Below are 17,797 nucleotides of genomic sequence, written 5' to 3'. Positions count from 1 at the left end.
AGCCACGTTCAGGCTGCAGGGACCAATCCTCCCTCTGCACCTCCTACCACTCAAGTTGCCTAAATCTCAGGCCCACTGCCAACACCCTAACTGCAAATATCAAACGGGAAGCTCTGGATTCTCAGATGTGAAGGAACATTTTGGTTTGGAGCAGAAATCTTGAGATAGCCTTGAAACACGGGGCTGAATCAAAGCATGTGGCCTTGCATTACCTCTGAAGCAAGGCAAAGTCAGGTCCTGGGTGATGTTGCAGCTACAGCAGAGCTCCAACTTCTCTCACTCCACCTCAAGATAATGCCAAGACCATTCAAATTCTTCCTGGGGTTACTGATGGGCTTTTTTAAAATCAATTATTTACAGCTAAATAATTTGAGGTAAAAAAGAACCCCACAGAGAAATTATTCATAAGAGAATGGGTTAAAAAACATTGTAATATTAAAAAACCCCAGCACCTCAGAGAGCCCTCACTATGATGTATTCTCTATCAATGCAATTTCTTGGGTCTCACCAGTGGTGTACAGTTACAACTCTCCTGACAAAGCAACTATAATCAACCATAATGATAATGCCAGCACGGTATCTTTGCTGAGCTAAAGTAATCAGGCTCATTAATTTCCTACCAGGCTTAATTGTTTTCTTGAAGGGCAGCATCCCTGGAACAAAGCCAGAGCAATGCCATTGAAGAAAACTCCAGAATTAATCCAGGAATGAGTGTTGTCCACTGCATCCCAGCATCATTCCCCCAAGGTAGAAAATTTGGGCACCAATGTTGGGGCCACCACCATGGGCTTCAGCAATGCCAGCTCAGAGAAATGGGTCACTTCAGGGATTGAAGTGGACAAGGGATGGGTGGCATCTCCCTGCAAAATACTGACACCAGCTTCTGCCTTTCCTAAAGAATTCCCAATCTGCTCTTGCAGTTATCCTCTTGTTCTGAGAGGTGGCAACTGCTCACTGGAATTTCCTGTGTGCTCACAAGCAGTGGTGAAAACCTCTAACACATGCTTTGCTCCTTTAGAGTGCCCAGGCACATACCAGGTCTTCAGTAGACTCTTGGCATGAGGCAAGTGGCAAGGGGTCCTTCCCATCCTGATTCTTTTCCCAGGTCTTTTCCCTTTCCCAGGTCTTTTTCCCTTTCAGGTCCATCTGTTCTTACAAAACACACACAGACTTGTACATCTTCAGGATCTCCAGTTCAGTCAGTGGTCCCTGAGCCACACATCACACACGGGGAGCATGACCATACACTCTTCAGCTGGTTAGGACACTTTTTAAATAAAGTCCCAAGGATCTTCAAAGGAAACTGAAAAAAATGGATCCCTTCCACTCATTCACCAGAGGAGGGGCAGAGAAAATCAACCATCTTCATCCCTGCTGCATAAATCTGGAGACTGGGAGAGAAGAGTGAGTTTGCAGACATTGCTTGCTCCCTATCACCACACTCCAGGGGCAAATCAGGTTTCCAGACAACTGTGTAGGATTTGCTCAGGGAGGGCTGGACTCCAGTGGCTTTCATGAAGGAGTACAGCCAAAACACACCGTGGGAGCAGGAGGAGAGAGACCCAGCAGGACAGTGTGACTTCAGAGCCCTGCTCAACTTCCAGAGCATCCCATCCAGCAGGGACTGGGGTTCACAGGACTGCCTTCACTCCAAGAGCCATGGAGCAAGCCTGCCCTCCAGGCCAAGCAGTGAAGGGCTGCTCAGCTGCCTGTGCCTTCTCTAGGGACACCTCTGTGGCTTCAGTCCCATCCTGGCTCCTCAGCAAAGAAAGTATTTAGGTGCCTGTGAACAGCAGCACAAGTGCAGACTGCACATCTGTAGTGTGGACAGTTTGGAGACCAGGGCCCTGGTGTGAAACAGAGCATGCACCAATCCCACAGCCTAAGCCTTCTGAGGCCACTTGTACAGAGAAGAGCAGCAGAAAACACCTGACACAACCTGAGCATCCCTGCCCATCAGGCTGTTCCATCCTTGCAGCACTCCCTCTCCAGCCAAGGAACAAGTCTCATCTTTGTCAGCCTCTCTCCTGTGCCTTTTTTTTACATGACAACAGGGAGCCCCATTACAACAGCAAGAGCTCTGAGTGGCAGCTGAACTCCCTCTCCTTGCACCTGAACATTTGCTGTTGTCATCATCCAACAGGCAAAGGAGAGAGAAACAGTAAAAAAAGTGCAAAGCCTTGGAGGGCTGTGGGGAGGAGAAAACATATAAAAGATAGCAAAGGTCCATGCTGTTCCAAATGGAGCTGGTGGCTAATGGGGACTCACAGTTGGTTTGTAAAGGTGGGAAGGGATTTCCATGCAGACAGCCCCAGGTGCCAGAAGCACCTCTGACCTGAACTGCTTGTCTCACTTAATAATGGGGAGGAATTCATGCACGGTGTGGGGCAGAGGCAACTCTTTCTAAGGAGGGACTGAGAGTTTGTTCTTGTTTTTTCCAGCAGATTCCAGCAGCTGGGAACACCCAGCGTTCAGTGGGACCCCAGCTCACCTTCATCTCCCCAGATGCCCTGTGTTAACATGGGTCTAATTTAAATCTTTCATAAACTCTCTCTGAACCACTCAGAGACTCAAGAAGTAAGATTTTTCTCTCAGTCACAAGAAAAAGGCTGTAATAAAGACCAAACACAGCTGCTGAAGGATGAAGACATGCACTTCCCAGCTTGAAAAACAAGAGGGAACAGCTGGACAAGCCACACATTTATAAAACACGTTCTGATTTTTCTTCAGGCCATTTATAAGAGGAACAGCTAGTGAAAAGCTTTTAACTAACACAGCACAGGCTCAGCTCCTCACTCATGTGGAGGTGGAACGAGATGTACCTACACATGAGCACAAAGGGCTTAAAGACTTCACCACACAAAGCTGGGGGCACAAAAATGTAATTGGGCATTCCCTGCCAGGAAGGTTTACAATGCTAAACAAAGCAAGTCATCCAAGTAGGCAGGAGGTGTAAAAGACAGCTGTGCCCTCCTCTTCATAGAGGGGTTGGACAGATGGACATGTTACGGCACCTTCAAGGCTGAAGTGATTTGACCAGTGTGACAGGAGAGGGGTCAGAAGAATGCTAAGTTGTTTTGGAGAACAGGAGATTTCTTGTCTGTGAAATTTAACATAGATTTGTGTAGTTCTGTTAGTTTCAAGCCCACACCAATGCAAACATTGCAAGGAGACAGAGCTATCACACACTGCAGTTTGTGATCCTTTATCATCCTTGGTTTCAGTTCTCAAAAGGATCTTCATTTATTCCTTTGTAATCTGCAAAAGTGATCCATTTTGACTGGCACTTACACTGGTATAAATCAGGGCTGAACACTAGCCAGTTCCTCCCTGGATCCAATCTGAGCCAGTTCCTCCCTGGATCCAATCTGCCCTGGGAACAGCCCAGCAGCCTTTGCCCCCTGCATTCCCAGAGGAGCAGCTTTCTGCTGCCCTGCATTCCCAGAGGGAGAGCAGGCCCATCTCCAGCAGCCCTGGAGCTGCAGAGGAAAACTCCCCCCTTGGGCAGGATCCCTGCTCCAGCAGAGCCACAGCTGGCACTGCAGGAGGGCTGAGCCCCCCTGGGATGGGACTGTGCCACCACCCTGAGCCCCCCTGGGATGGGACTGTGCCACCACCCTGAGCCCCCCTGGGATGGGACTGTGCCACCACCCTGAGCCCCCCTGGGATGGGACTGTGCCCCCACCCTGACACACAGGGGCTCAGCTCCTGCTCTGACTGTCAGTGCTTTGTTTTCTTTTTTGTACTATTGCATTTGTATTTTTAATTTTCCTAGTGAAGAACTGTTATTCCTATTCCCATATCTTTGCCTGAGAGCCCCTTAATTTCAAAATTACAATAATTCAGAGGGAGGGAGTTTACATTTTCCATTTCAAGGGAGGCTCCTGTCCTCCTTAGCAGACACCTGGCTGTTCAGACCAAGACAACAGTCAAGGTCTTTCTATCCTTTGTTACCTTGGCTATTGCATATATCCGAGTGCTGGATGGCTCAGAGAGCTCCTTCTGGAGATCCACAATGGCAGGCCAGGCTTTATTCATAGGCAGCTGTGAAACAAAGCCATCCACTGAGGGCTGGCACATCCTCAGGGCCTTCTGGAAGCTCTCCTCGAAGGTGCGGCCGATAGCCATGACCTGAAAGGGAGAGAACATCCCATGAGCCCAGGGAGCCAAGCCTGGCTGTGCCCTGAGCCACAGGGTGGGGACAATTCCAGCCACAAGGACAAGCACACACTGATTTGGTAGCCTTGAGACTCCTCCCTAAGGCAGTCCTGACTGAGCCTTGGTAGCCCCAGTTCTAGATCTGACTCTGCTGATGGTATCAGTGGGAGGTCCAGACAAGGGACTGGTTGGGGTTTTTGTTTTGGTGGGCTGCACTTTGGGTTTCCATTTCTCTGTCTGTAACACACAGGAGGATGCTGCTCTCCACTGCAAACTGCTTTAAGGGAAGCACTCTGGTAGAGGGAAGCATTATGCAGCAGCATGGGTATAGTAATATAAAAGAATATTTCTGTTTAACAGCCTGTTAGAGATAGAAATTCACAGTGTGTATTTGAAGGTTCAGGAGAAACCTTCTCCTGCTTTCTTTAAATTACATTTAACAGTAACTCTCCCCAGTGAGGGTTCTCTTAAATGATTACTCCTCCTTGGCATAGCACTGAAGGGGTTTCCCTCCTTCAGTCTTGACACCATATCTAATAAGAAAACAAGCCTTTCTGTCTAGAAATCTGTGAGGGAACAGAGCTCTTTCTCAAACTTTTACATTTTTATTTCCCTGTGCAGTGAGACTTTAACAGCATAAAAATCTTCTCAAACACAAGGCTGAAAAATGTCAAAAGAAAAAATAACATGGTTTTCTCTTTTCTCCCAGCTCCAGGCCCACTGCCCAGCACAACAGAGCTCAGAAAAAGCCAGGCCAGACTGTTCAATTAATAAAAATGCAGTAGGTGCTGCAACCTGGCTTCAAGTTCAGGCCTGGGGAGATGACTGCTCCATACTAATAGAGACACAGTGGCAAGGAACTCTTTGCTTCAAAGACTCCCTCTCCTACCCACAGGTCCTGCAGACTAAAATTCTTGCTCAGTTCCCCCACCAGCTGCAAACAGCATCCCTTGGGCTTCTCCATCCCAGAGTTAGAGCACTGACTCTGCTGTATCTCTGTCCTGCCTGGAAAAGGACACAGCTTCAGGCACTTCTGTGACAAATGAGCACTGGAAGGACTCAACATTTCCTTCTGCAAATGTCTGTGGCCAGGAAGTTCCACAGCTGATGGTGCAACTGTATTTAGGAACTCCAGTTCTATGGACAGTCCCAAAACCCCTTAGCACTGTGAATATCAGGAAGCATCATCTCACTGAAAACAAAAATCTCACCTCATTACCATTAAAAGCCAAACCTGCCAATGGAAGATCAAATTCTAATTTAATCTTTCCAGTTCTTATGAAGGCTTCTTGTTCAATGACAACAATGATATTGGGAACATCTTCCATGTCAAAAGAATTTAATACAATAAGTATTTGAAAAGACAACTGAAAAAATGCACAATTATTTTTCTTTGGTAGCTGATATGTAATTAGCTAATTAAGTGTGTAACTTAATGATTTTGTCTCATTTCCCCCTTCTTAAAACAGTCTGAAAATACTGTAACTGTCCAGACATCTTAAAATCTGATCTAAGAGACTTCATCTCTAAAAGAAGGCAAAACTTGAGAGCAAGATGACAATTTGTGTTTGGATTCCAAGGGAAGAAATAGGCTGAGATCTGGCATATGGCTTTAACACAGAGGACAAATCACTGAGGAAGAGCTGAAAGCTCTGGCTCATGGGCACCACTGAAAATCTTAACACACTACTGCTCCTGAAATTGTCCTGTAATTAACCACCACTGCAGAACCTCAAACTAAAAAAAGAACTCTGAGAGCCTTGGAGTGAGTGTTAGGAATGAAGTCAACCCATCGACCCCAGGTGATCCATAGTGATCTCTTCCTTTAGGAGTCATACTGTGATATCCAACATTACACAGGGCTCACTAATTTCCATTAATTATAGTACTGGGTAAAAATAATTTAAGATTAATATATATCCTCCAATTCATTAGGTCCTTGAAGACAGACACACTGAGGGTTTCCAAGAAAGAGAAATGGTGGTGGAATGGGAGGTGGGAGTGTGGCACTTGCCTCTCCCACACTCTTCATGGAGCTCCCAATGCTGTTGGAGGTGTGCTGGAAACGGTCCAGGTCCCATCGGGGTATCTTGGTCACAATGTAATCCAGGCTGGGCTCAAAGCAAGCCGAGGTTTTTCCTGTCACCACGTTCTTGATTTCTGGCAAGGGAATCCCCAAGGCAATTTTGGCAGCAATGAATGCTAATGGATACCTGTCAGAGAGGAGAAGCAGAGAACAGCAGAGTGCAAAGAACTTTGCACTTGCAAATCCAGTTCAACAGAGGTGAGGTGATCCTCCCTCCTCAAGCACAGCAGGACCCAGCCAGCCTCCTACCTCAACACATTGCAGAGCTACCTCCCTAGACCTGGGACCTGCTTTTTTGTCCACCGTGCCACCCCTTTCAGTGGCTGTCACATCCACTGCGAGCCCACTCTGGCAGATGTTTAGCTGCAAGTCTGCCATCGAAAAGGAAAGCAATCAAACACCCACTGTCCAAAAACATGGCTTATCTCCAGCCTGCTATGGGTCTTAAATAACCATCAGAGTTGTTGAGAACTGCAAATTAGAGATTAATTCGTGCCTCTTAACAGCATCTGCACAGTGCAATTAAGAAGCCAATTTTTAAACAGCCTGCTTTGACCATCCTTATCTTGATTAGTTTATGATTAGCCAACAAAACAAAGGCAGCTAGCAATGCCATTTGCATCCATCTGACAGACAGCTCATTAATAACTCTGCCCTCTGGGTCCCAGAGATGATTTGCAGCCAACATATGGATGCAGTGGATGTGCTTTGCAAGGATTAGGCTCCCACACACGTGTCTCCTGGGAGCTTTTCCGTTTGTAGCAACAGCATCAGCAGGCTGCAATGACCTGCAGGGCTCCCTAACCCCACCCTCCATCTCCCAGCAGGACCAGCTCTCCAAGGGTCAAACCTAACAGATGCTGACAAGAGCTGTTCTTAGAAGCTTCCCATGCAGAAATCTGTACCTTGCTGACCTGACTGCTCCACAATTCTCTCTAACAGCCAACTTCAGTCTTCCTTGATGAAAATGTGGGCTACAACTCCATGTTTTAACTACATGGAAGGCAGATGCTGCAGCTCTTTTTCCTTGTAACTGTCACCTACTTACTTAAATAATACATTGATCCAAATCCCTTCCTCTCTCTTTCTGTTCTGCTCTCTTTTTCTGTTTGTCCTGGAACGTTTTGGTTTTTTTTTTTAAATAATCTTACCCTGTTGCCTTGGAGGCCAAAGCTGAACTCCTAGAGAGCCTGGCATTAACCTCAATGATGCAGTACTCCAGGGAAGTTGGATGCAGAGCAAACTGGATGTTGCACTCTCCCACAATGCCCAAATGTCGCACAACTCTGATGGCACGATCCCTCAGCATCTGGAACTCCTCATTACTGAGAGTCTGGCTTGGAGCCACCACAACAGAATCTCCTGTTTGTCACAAGGTAGCAGAGAAGGCAAATGAGAAGCAAATGTGGCCACACAAGTCACTGTCTCTGCTAACCCACTAGCAGTAATGACATTATCAGAGATTACCACTTGGGCTGATGAAAAGCACAGACAGTCAGAAGCCCAGAGCTGGAGACAGAATCTCATGCAAAACACAACCACAGGTGTGGCTTTAGTCTGTTTCACAGCCTATCTGGCTGCACTCAGGACCTGAGCAGTATTTTTGTAGCCCACATTATCAATCCCAAAGCTCTGTCAGTAACACCAGGCAGAGCAGCACTGCATGTAGGAGGTCACTGAGCCAGCCTCTGCCCCAGCCTACCTGTGTGCACTCCCATGGCATCAATGTTTTCCATGTTGCAGACAGCAATACAGTTATCAGCAGCATCTCTCACAACTTCATACTCTATCTCCTTCCAGCCAACAAGTGACTTTTCCACCAGAATTTGGTTCGTCATTGCAAATGCCTGGGAATAGGAATGGGAAAATAAACACCAAAAAAAATCCCACAACACTCCCCCAAAAACCTGCAACAAACCCTTTATTAGATCATATTGGACATTTAAGACTTATCTCCAGACATCCCAGACCAAATGAAAGATGAAAATAAGTTCAAAACATTGATAACAAGCACCTCCTATTTATCTCTTTCTTTCTTTCTTAAAAATTGCTTTACTGTTATTTGAAAGGCACATTTGAAAATATGTATGGGATATGATGGGGAAAAAAAGGGTTGGGCATGTCTGTTGGCAACAGTATATAAATAACAAATAGGAATATAGGGATATTTTAGGCTTCAATCATGCAACAAACACACTTTTATGTGGGCAGCCCCAAGGACTTGAATAGAGAACTCTGTAAAAAGCAAAATGACTGAGTGATGGGAGTGTAGGTGCCAGCAAACAGGATGTCATTAATAGCATTAATAATGCTGCTTGTCATTGGCACACTAACCAGAGGCAAGGGTCATGATTTATTCTTAAACTGATCTTGAAAGTATTCCTCAGCACATGAGGCAAGAATGAAAAATACAGTTTGTTGGTAAAGGAGCATAATCTAAGGGAATGCATGGCTTTAACATCAGCAGAGAGAAAACATTAATCAATACTTGCTTAAAACCCTGGAAAGTGATGGGCACATTATCAACCCATCCCTTAGCAAAGCTCCTTGTTCTAGTGCTGCCCATGAACTGGCTCTTCAGTCTGCTCCCCTCTGTCATTAACTCAGGAGTTTTCCATGTTGGAAAGGGTTTAAGGCTGTTACTTAAACCCTGCCCTTAGCTCAGCTGCCAAAATCACACATAAAAAAAGAAAACAGCTTAGAGGAATGGCACTGCACACTGGCTTAAGCAAGCACTGCCCTGGTTGGGTTCTGGAACACCCAACCACTCCTCAAACCAGCCCTGGATGCTCCTGTATCCTTCTCCACTCCCTGAGCAGACTCAGGAGACACAACCTCCAGGCCAGGTTAGCTGAACTAGCTGTGCTGTCCAACAGCCAGGGCTCAGTTATCTCAGTTATGAACAGTTCAGTCCAGTGCCTGAAAATCCAGTTCACTGAATTACTGCAAATCACAACTGCTGGGCTCTGGAAATGAGCATCCAAATTTGACTTAATTCAACAAGACCCAAATTGGTTTTCACTGTAAATTTTGAAATATCAATATTGAACTGGGAGGTGGTGTAAACTCTCTGAGGGACAGGAGGCCTTGCAGTGAGATCCAGATCAATTTTAGCATTAAGCCATGATGAATGGGATGACATTTAACAAGTAGAAATGCCAGACTTCAAACTTAGAATGAAGCAGCACCTGGCAGAAGCAGTAACTGGGAGCAGCCCTGCAGACAGGAATCTGAGGGTGCTGGAAGGCAGCAGGCTTACTTAAAGAAAAACACCCCACAATGTGGTGATAAAAATCAGGTTTTCATGCTGAAAAAAACAGGGTTTTCCTGCTGAAAAAGGTTCTGATATAAACCTGTTAGACAGCTGCACTCCCAGGGTTGATGGGTGAATTTCTGCTTCCTCTAAACACAGCCCACAAGTGAGCCTGAGGAAGTGACATGTTTCAAGCCTCACCATGGATCTGGAAGGTGGAATTGGAATTCCTGCCCCTCCTGCCTCCCCAGATGGTGCCAGTCCTGTCCCCTGAGCCCCCCAACAGTGTTTGTTCAGCACTGAGCACACCAGACCCAAGCTCTGTTTGCATGGTGGGGAACACAGAAGTCATTTGCACAAACAGCTCTTAGTGACATCTGCAGTATTTCTTTCTAGAGATAAGTGAGAGATTGAGAGGCTCAGCAAACCAGGGAAAGCCAAGAATTCTAGAGACCCATAGGGATAGAGTTTTATTTCCTAAAATTCTGCATTTTTGACAAGGAAAAAAGCTTTTGATTTGTTTTTCCCAATTATCTGTTTATTTTTCACAGCAATGTTTAAACAATCCCAGATTTTCTATAAAAAAAGAGCTGTCTTCATAGCCAGAGACAGCTGGTAGTTGTCAAATTATGAAGTGTCATCTTGCTAAATGAGCTTTTGACCTAGAAGAATTACAATCTTTTGAGAAAAACAGAGAAGAGGCCCAAGCCTCCCAGCCTTCTGTCCCTAAGACCACATTATCACTCAGCATTTCAAATGTTTCCACTTCCTTGACACTGTTTATCATCATCTGCTCTTGGAAGTTGGTGAATCTAGACCAAGGTATTTCCTTCCAGACCAAAACTGCTGAAAACCTTGCCCAAATTTAATTTAAAAGATCTGTCATTGAGCCATTTTCATTATCTGTCAGCAGGAATGATGAAAAGAGGGCAGTTCCTGTAGAGAGAAGATGAAATGGAATGTATGCACAATTCCAGTTCCTGTGACATGAGAACAGAATTTAAGGAACTCAGATGTTCAGATATTCCCCAGGTTGGCAGTTCCAGACACACCTTTGTGCCAAGGTCCAGCAAACTTTCCTGATCTGGACAAATTCCAGATCCCAGCCCACCCAGGGCATAGGCAGAACGAATCATGACAGGGTAGCAAATCTTTTCAGCTGCCTCCAGAGCATCTTCAACCTTAAAGGAGAGGGGAATACATGTCAGAAATAGATAGCAATTCACATAAATAAAGTCTTCAACTCTGGTTACAAGGTTAACTGCAAATCCCATCAGGAAGACACCAAAGTGTCTGAAGATAAAATTAAAATAATAGAAGTTCACTTCATAATATTCCCTTTTTCTGCCAAATAGCAGAGAAATGGAACAGGCAGTCAAGGAGGTGATTTCTGTCCTTAGCTGTATGTGGACTTCCCTGCTGACCTGCCATGGACAATGCCCTTCCATGACCTGTCTTCAGTGACTCCAGCATGAAATAACCCCTCCTACAGACATCCCAGTTTAAGGCCTGTTTGATTTCCTCCAAACTTGAACAGACCTTTCCACCAAACCAAATTTTACATTTTCATACTCCCATCCTCAAGAAAGATTTCAATCATGCTGATTTTGGGGACCTCCAGTCCTAACTCTAAATGCCTTGTAGATGATTTAGAAAAGTACCCCTGGCATGTCACATACTTTTGTGCTGCAGCACAGGAGTCACCCCAATATAATTTACTTTTCTTGCCAATTGGTAACTTAGGTTAGGATTTTGCAGTGCTTAACTGCATTTGAAATCATGGTGGCCCAGGATTAATCACCAAGGAGTGCTGTACACACCACAGCACCCACAGCTGCATTCAGCTTTCACTCCAAAAAACAAGAAATATGTTTACTGAGTCAAATGGGCAGCAGAAATAGCAATGACATCTTCAAATGGATCTGCTTTACCGATTCCACTGCGAGGCTGGGAGCAATCTTTTCATTTAGCTCAGTCAGTTTGTCAGAAAAAAGCTTTCTGTCCTCTGTAGCCATGATGGATTCCACTGAGGTCCCAAGGACCTTCACCCCATGCTGCTGCAGGACCCCTTGCTTGAAGAGCTCCACTCCTGCAGAGGAAAGCAGCACACAGTTCTGAGGATTGAGAGTAGAGGAAGAATCGTAGAATGAAAGGAGGACAGAATGGTTTGGGTTGGAAGAAACCATAAATTCATCTCATTCCAACCCCCTGCCATGGGCAGGGACACCTTCCACTACCCCAGGTTGCTCCAGGCTCTGTCCAGCCTGGCTTGGACACTTCCAGGCAGCCACAGCTTCTCTGGGCAACCTGTGTAAGGACCTCATCACCCTCACAGAGAAGAATTTAGAAAATTCAGAACAAAGAAAGTATTCAAAAGATATCTGACTAGCTGAAAACTTCTCTGGCCTCATCCACAGCTCATTTTATTATTTTTTGTCAGAACTCATAACCAGAACATGAAATTTTCCATCCTCAAATCTATGAAACCTGGGATAATTCTGCAGTTACCAGCTGGCCACCCCCTGCAGCACAGAGCAAAGCAGCACAGGTGAATATTGCTGCAAGAAGCTGGATGAAGGTAACTTTTCCTTTTGATCTCTGCCTCAAGGTGGTCAGAACATCCTAAAGCTAACTCTGATTACTAAGATTTAAGATGAAAAGCAGGACATTGGAATTGTTTTCAAGTACCAAAGCCAGCAAAGAAATGTTAAGTTCACAGCTTAGGAATGACTTACACCCCCATGGTTGGAATCTCTGTCCCTCAGCAGCCTGACCAGTGTGTGAGGTTTGGATTCCTGCAGAAATAAAATCTGCAGAACATGTGGCAGAATCATAAAATCACCCAGGCTGGAAAAGATCTCTAAGATCAACAACTATGCACACCATTCAATGATGTCCCCAAGTGCCACCACCAGACTGATTCCATGCCTGACCATCCTTTCAGTGAAGAAATTTCTCCCAAAACCCAATCTAAACCTCTCCTGGTGCAGCTGGAGGTCATTTCCTCTGGTGCTGTCCCTTATTACTGTATTTATCTGGTAAAAACCACAATTTGGCCTGGCTGGAGTGCCAAGGCACCTGTGCCACACTCACCACAGTTGAGAGCAGTCTGGCCACCCATGCCCAGGATTATTCCATCAGGATGCTCTGCCTTGATGACCTCAGTGACAAACTGAGGGGTGATGGGGAGGAAGTAGACAGCATCAGCCTGCTTTGAGCCAGTCTCATTGGTCTGCACTGAAGCAATGTTGGGATTCATGAGGACAATTTTCACATTTTCTTCCTGAAAAATTAAAATCTGGCTTCAAAATAGGCACAAAAAAGTGAACAGCAGCAGCAGCAAGAAGAGATGGGATTCATCAAGTTTAACAACAGCAGAATTTAAAAAATTATGTATTTTCCTATGAGAAACTTCTGGTCTGAAGGCTGAGCCAAAGGCAATTCTTTATTTTGTGCCTGTGAATCTGGAGGGAATGGAGATTCCCACATGACTCAGAAATTTGATTGAAATTGTTCAATTCATTTAGGAGTTCTATGGGAGAGACAGGTACAGACTGCAGCACACTCACTCCTGTCTGTCTGCCTTTGGAAGTCAGATTAAAGGTGACAAAGCAAAAAATTTAATCAAAAGCTAATATTTTCTTGCCAAGCAGGAGGTGTTTGAAGTGCTCAGATTTTTGTACCAACAAGTAATAGTAACAAAACCACATTTTTTTCTTTGACTTTCCATAGAAATACCTCATTGTACAGTTTAAAAATCTCCTCCCATAACTTTTTTTATTTGATACTGCACATATTAAAAGACAAACTCTGCCTTTCTATGCAAGATGAAGGTTAGCCAAAATTTTGCACTGCTCTTTCTCTGTCACAGAGGAGAAACTGAGATAGAGAGATAATAGATAATAAAGTTTATCTGTTTCCTGCTATAACAGCCTTGCTGCTCTTTAGCTACAGACAGAAATGCACAAGTTTGCTCATTAACAGAAAATTCTGAGTCAGAGCTGGCCAGATCAATCCTCCTCACTCCTGAAATATCAGCACCTAATGAGGAAACCAAGCAAGTTTTGCTAAAAATTATGAGTGTGGCCAAACTTAAATAAAACCCACATCAACCACATGCAGATAGAGAAAATTGTTCTACTGCTTTGTTACAAAGGGGGACTGAAAAGTGCAAAGGCTGTGGCCTCATTCTTATAGGAGCTTATTCTCATCTCCACCAGCTTCATGTCAGGCTGAAAAACTACAAATAAACAGTTGCAAAAAATGCTGGATGCAGATTACATTTCAAAAGGTAACTTTGAATATATATATATATATATATATATATATGGAATTAGGATGCAAATAACATTTCAAAAGTTAATTTTGAATATATAAATATATATATATGGAATTATAGATGCAAATTAAATTTCAAAAGGTAATTTTGAATATATATATATATATATATATATATGGAAGTTGTTAAAAAGTTAAACAACAATTCCCATTGAAAAGAGGACTAGTGACAATATTTTCAATATTTTTTAAATATTTTAAAGAATCAGACGGGAGAAAATGCTATGGGAGTGTTCCTAGGATCAGCAGAAAGTGCTGTTCTCCCTAAGTTCACAATAGGCATGAAAATACCACAGGGTTTTTCTGGGTTTGTTTAAAAATTGTGATTTTTTGTCTCACTGCTTTGGGGGAACAAAACCAGAACTCACCTGGAGCAGTGGGATTCTCACTCAGAGCTCTCAGTGTTCAGGTGTTGGATAACATTTCCTCTCCTTTCTTTGATAACTTAAAACACTGCCTTGGAGACTGCCTGTAAATTTCTGCTGACCTTTTTTCCCCTGTGAAAAGTTGGATTTTTTTTCTCTGAAGCACACTTTGGAAATGTGTGGAACAGGGGAGGGGAAGAACACATAAAATCTGTATGGAAAATATTTTGGATGTGGACAAATGATCCTAAACTCTGTCAGGGCTCTGCAAGCTCCCTCTTCCTTCTTCACATGAGGTCAGACATGAACTTGGGGCTTGGGTAACTCTTACATTTCCAGCAATCACCCCTCTGCAGGACATTCTACCCTTCTACACCTTGTAGCACGAGCTCTTGCCCTGGTAACCTCTCTAGGACCTGGTCTGGAAACAAAACTTGGCATAAAAGATCTTTAAAAAATTCATCCCATTTATAAGAAATCCTGTTTAGGAGACCTGCCTTGGTGAGGGGTTGTTTTGTACAGCAGTAGCAACTGTCCAGCTGTTGCTGGCTGTCTGTCCTGCAGTGTGCTGACAGACCACTAAAGTTCCAGGTTCTCACCTCAGGTACATCTGACCATACTCCTCCTCCTCCATTTCAGCTGAACAAGCCTGGAGTAGCCAGGCCCACATCACAAATAAACTGCTTGAGGACTGTGATGGAAAGCCCAAGAACATCTCTCTTTGGAAGGTAATTCTGAGTGGTTAACCCACATCACTCAACCAGCAAAAATTGCTTATTTTCCCTGTGGTCATTTATCCTCACCAGCTTCCTTGGCCCAGCTGGACACAGCTGGAGGGTCAGTCTGGCTGTGAGAAGGGAAAGATGGTGTTATAAACATACAGAACTCTGTATTCTCACAGTGTCTCCTCACCTTCAAGGCTTTCACAGCCTGTGATCCAGAGTAATCAAATTCCCCTGCCTGGCCAATCGACAGACCCCCAGATCCCAGAATGAGAACTTTGGAGACCTGCAAGTGTCAAATGGCATGAAAACAATCAGTCCCAGTGGGGTGGGTGTTGAAATGAACAGAGACTCTGCAGCACTGAACAGTCTTAAATTACACAACATGAGTTTTCAAAAGAGAAGAAGTTGCTCTCAAAACCACCCCAGTTTTACTTCTGGGAGCATTTCTACTGGAATTCTCCCATATATATCCATTTAGAGAAACATGTGGCTCATGGATAGACCATCCAATAAACATTTTAATTGTATCATCTGCTTATAGACAACAATGTCTCACTTTGGCTACCCACAAAATCCTGCTGAAATTCAGCTCACGTTAGGAATTTCAGACTTATTTGCTAGGCAACCAAGCACCAACATTACACTGCTGGCATGAAATCTCATGGCCAGATTATCCCAGGGCACCTCATTATACTGCTATGAGAGTACCTTTCTCAGGAGAACTGCAAAGAAAATCCATGAAACATCAGAACTTAAAACTCTTTCAAAGAAAAGAGAGTTAATAACACAAGAGAGGCCAGATGACTGTGAGATAAGCAGCTGGCAGGACTTTTATAAGAGAAGCCTCCTTTGACTTCCAGGTGCTGTTTCATTCTGTGGGTTCAGTAGGAATTAACTTGCTCCCAGGCTCACTGACAGGCATGAAAATATCTGAACACTGACCTCCACTCTGGAAGCTGTCACTCCAGCCTTGGGCAGGACTGAGGGAATGGTGGTGCCTTTCCCTCTCTTAACCAGGGAAATAAATGAATCAAATAGGAACTAGGAAAAACAAACACAGGTGTTTACTGCCAAAGCTGAACTCAATATACACCAAGCAAAGAAGGAAAAAAACCAGGCCATTTGTGAATTCATGCAATCAGCTCTGCTCTGCTGCCTTCAGCAGGCAGATTTACACCATCTCAGAAGAGGAAATCATTATTTGAAATGTATATACCAACTTTGACATATCTGACAAAGCTGCATTCAAGAAAGTGAGGTCATAACCAGGAAGAAAACACACATCAATCATTTCTGTGTGCTCTGCTTCTCTGTGGCTGCCTGAGCAAGGAGTGAACGTGCACCAAAAGTAAAACCCAGAGGAGCACACACTGAAATAGCTCAGGGAACCCAAAGCTAAAACCCAGAGGAGCACACACTGAACTGGCTCAGGGAACCCAAAGCTAAACCCAGAGGAGCACACACTGAAATAGCTCAGGGAACCATCTGGAATGGTGCCTACTACAGAGCAGGGCTCTGAGCAGGGAGAGCTAAATATTAGATGTGTAAAATCAGTGTTGTCCTTCCAGAGGAGGTAGCAGAAAAGGGCTCTCCAAGCAGGCAGGCAGCAGGATGCTCAGTGGGATCAGGCAGCTACAGGCAGTGGGACAGGATTCCCACTCACCCCACACACAGCCTGAGGCTGGCTGGCTGCTGGGATTACCTGTGGAAGGAGCATGGATGGGTCCTGCAAGCCTGTCAGGACAGGCTCTATCTCATCAAACCATCCCAGCAGTGGGAGTGCACAGATTTGGAGAAGACACACAGCTGAGTTTTGGAGCTCTCTGATATACACTAGTCAATCACATTGCTGATATCAAGAGATTTACTTGCAGATTTAATCAACATCATCAAATTAAGATTAACATAAGCATTTCTAGGTATTCTCCCATCTTTGTCTCTCAGGAAATGCTAAATAGTTTATTTATGTTCAGACATGCTTGCTCTGCCTTCCACATCCCCTGATGCTGCTTAGTCATATTCTGTGACTATGCAACCAGTTGTTACAAAATTTGTGTGAAGTCACAGATGGGGGATTAAAATTTCATTTCACTTAGGAGAACCAGAGTGAGGAAGTATGAATCCATTTACATAACTCTACAGTAATTATAAAATTTGAAAGTGGAACTAAAGTATATTAGAAAGTTAATGATTTTATTACAAAGCATCTGGCTAGTATTTTTTTACATTTAAGATAAAATCCTATTCCTTTTGCAGTCTCTTTTGCAAGAGATTTCAGCCTGATCCTGCAAAGGCTTAAGCACTTTAGTAACTTCCAACCCAGATAATCCCAGCAGGACTCAATAGATACACATGACATGAATGGAATCACTGATCCAAAGCACTGAGAAGCCAACAGAGCCTTTGCTGCTGATTGTAATTAGCTGCAGCTCAGGCCAAGCAGACACAAACCTGTGCATGCCTGGGCCCTTTGCTGGGATCCTGACACCTCCAGACCCAAGATTTAGGACCACCACCAAGTGGAGCAGCAGCTGATAAACATCTGCACTACCAAGGCCATCAGAAATGGAGCCCAGATCATCCCCCAGCCCTTACCTCTGTGTCCCTGGGCCCAGGATTTGCATCTGGATAGAACTGCACTGTGAAAATCGATCTGCTCTCATGCATAATTCCCTGCAGGAATAAAAGGGACTCTCTTAGACACCTCCTGACAAGCAAGGGAGCAGAAAGCCCTTGCTTTCTGTTTCACCTCATCCCTGCAAGCACTGAGGGCCAAAGGACTGATGTGCTCCTAGGGGCTGCCAAATTGACACCCACTCCATTCCCAGCCTCCTGCTCTGCTGTTAACCCTGCAGGGCCTGTGCAAGCCTCA

At 44.6% G+C, this 17,797-nt stretch overlaps 1 protein-coding gene across 1 annotated transcript in view; it reads right to left on the bottom strand.

The window, feature by feature from the left end:
- CPS1 (carbamoyl-phosphate synthase 1) overlaps nucleotides 1-17,797 on the bottom strand; it is a 71,387-nt gene that overhangs the window by 35,150 nt on the left and 18,440 nt on the right. Inside the window, exons 11-20 of the mRNA XM_009088363.4 lie at nucleotides 17,521-17,598; nucleotides 15,868-15,966; nucleotides 15,113-15,208; nucleotides 12,591-12,780; nucleotides 11,429-11,586; nucleotides 10,550-10,678; nucleotides 7,947-8,091; nucleotides 7,396-7,606; nucleotides 6,173-6,371; nucleotides 3,955-4,131 (exon numbers count right to left, since the gene is read on the bottom strand). Of these exons, the coding sequence (XP_009086611.3) occupies nucleotides 3,955-4,131; nucleotides 6,173-6,371; nucleotides 7,396-7,606; nucleotides 7,947-8,091; nucleotides 10,550-10,678; nucleotides 11,429-11,586; nucleotides 12,591-12,780; nucleotides 15,113-15,208; nucleotides 15,868-15,966; nucleotides 17,521-17,598 (1,482 nt within the window). The remainder of the gene's footprint in view (nucleotides 1-3,954; nucleotides 4,132-6,172; nucleotides 6,372-7,395; nucleotides 7,607-7,946; nucleotides 8,092-10,549; nucleotides 10,679-11,428; nucleotides 11,587-12,590; nucleotides 12,781-15,112; nucleotides 15,209-15,867; nucleotides 15,967-17,520; nucleotides 17,599-17,797) is intronic.

This window comes from Serinus canaria (assembly GCF_022539315.1).
Source record: "Serinus canaria isolate serCan28SL12 chromosome 7 unlocalized genomic scaffold, serCan2020 HiC_scaffold_29, whole genome shotgun sequence".
In the NCBI taxonomy this organism is placed as follows: Eukaryota; Metazoa; Chordata; class Aves; order Passeriformes; family Fringillidae; genus Serinus; species Serinus canaria.
Note: the sequence above shows the minus strand (reverse complement) of the source record. Positions and strands in the feature narration are given on the sequence as shown.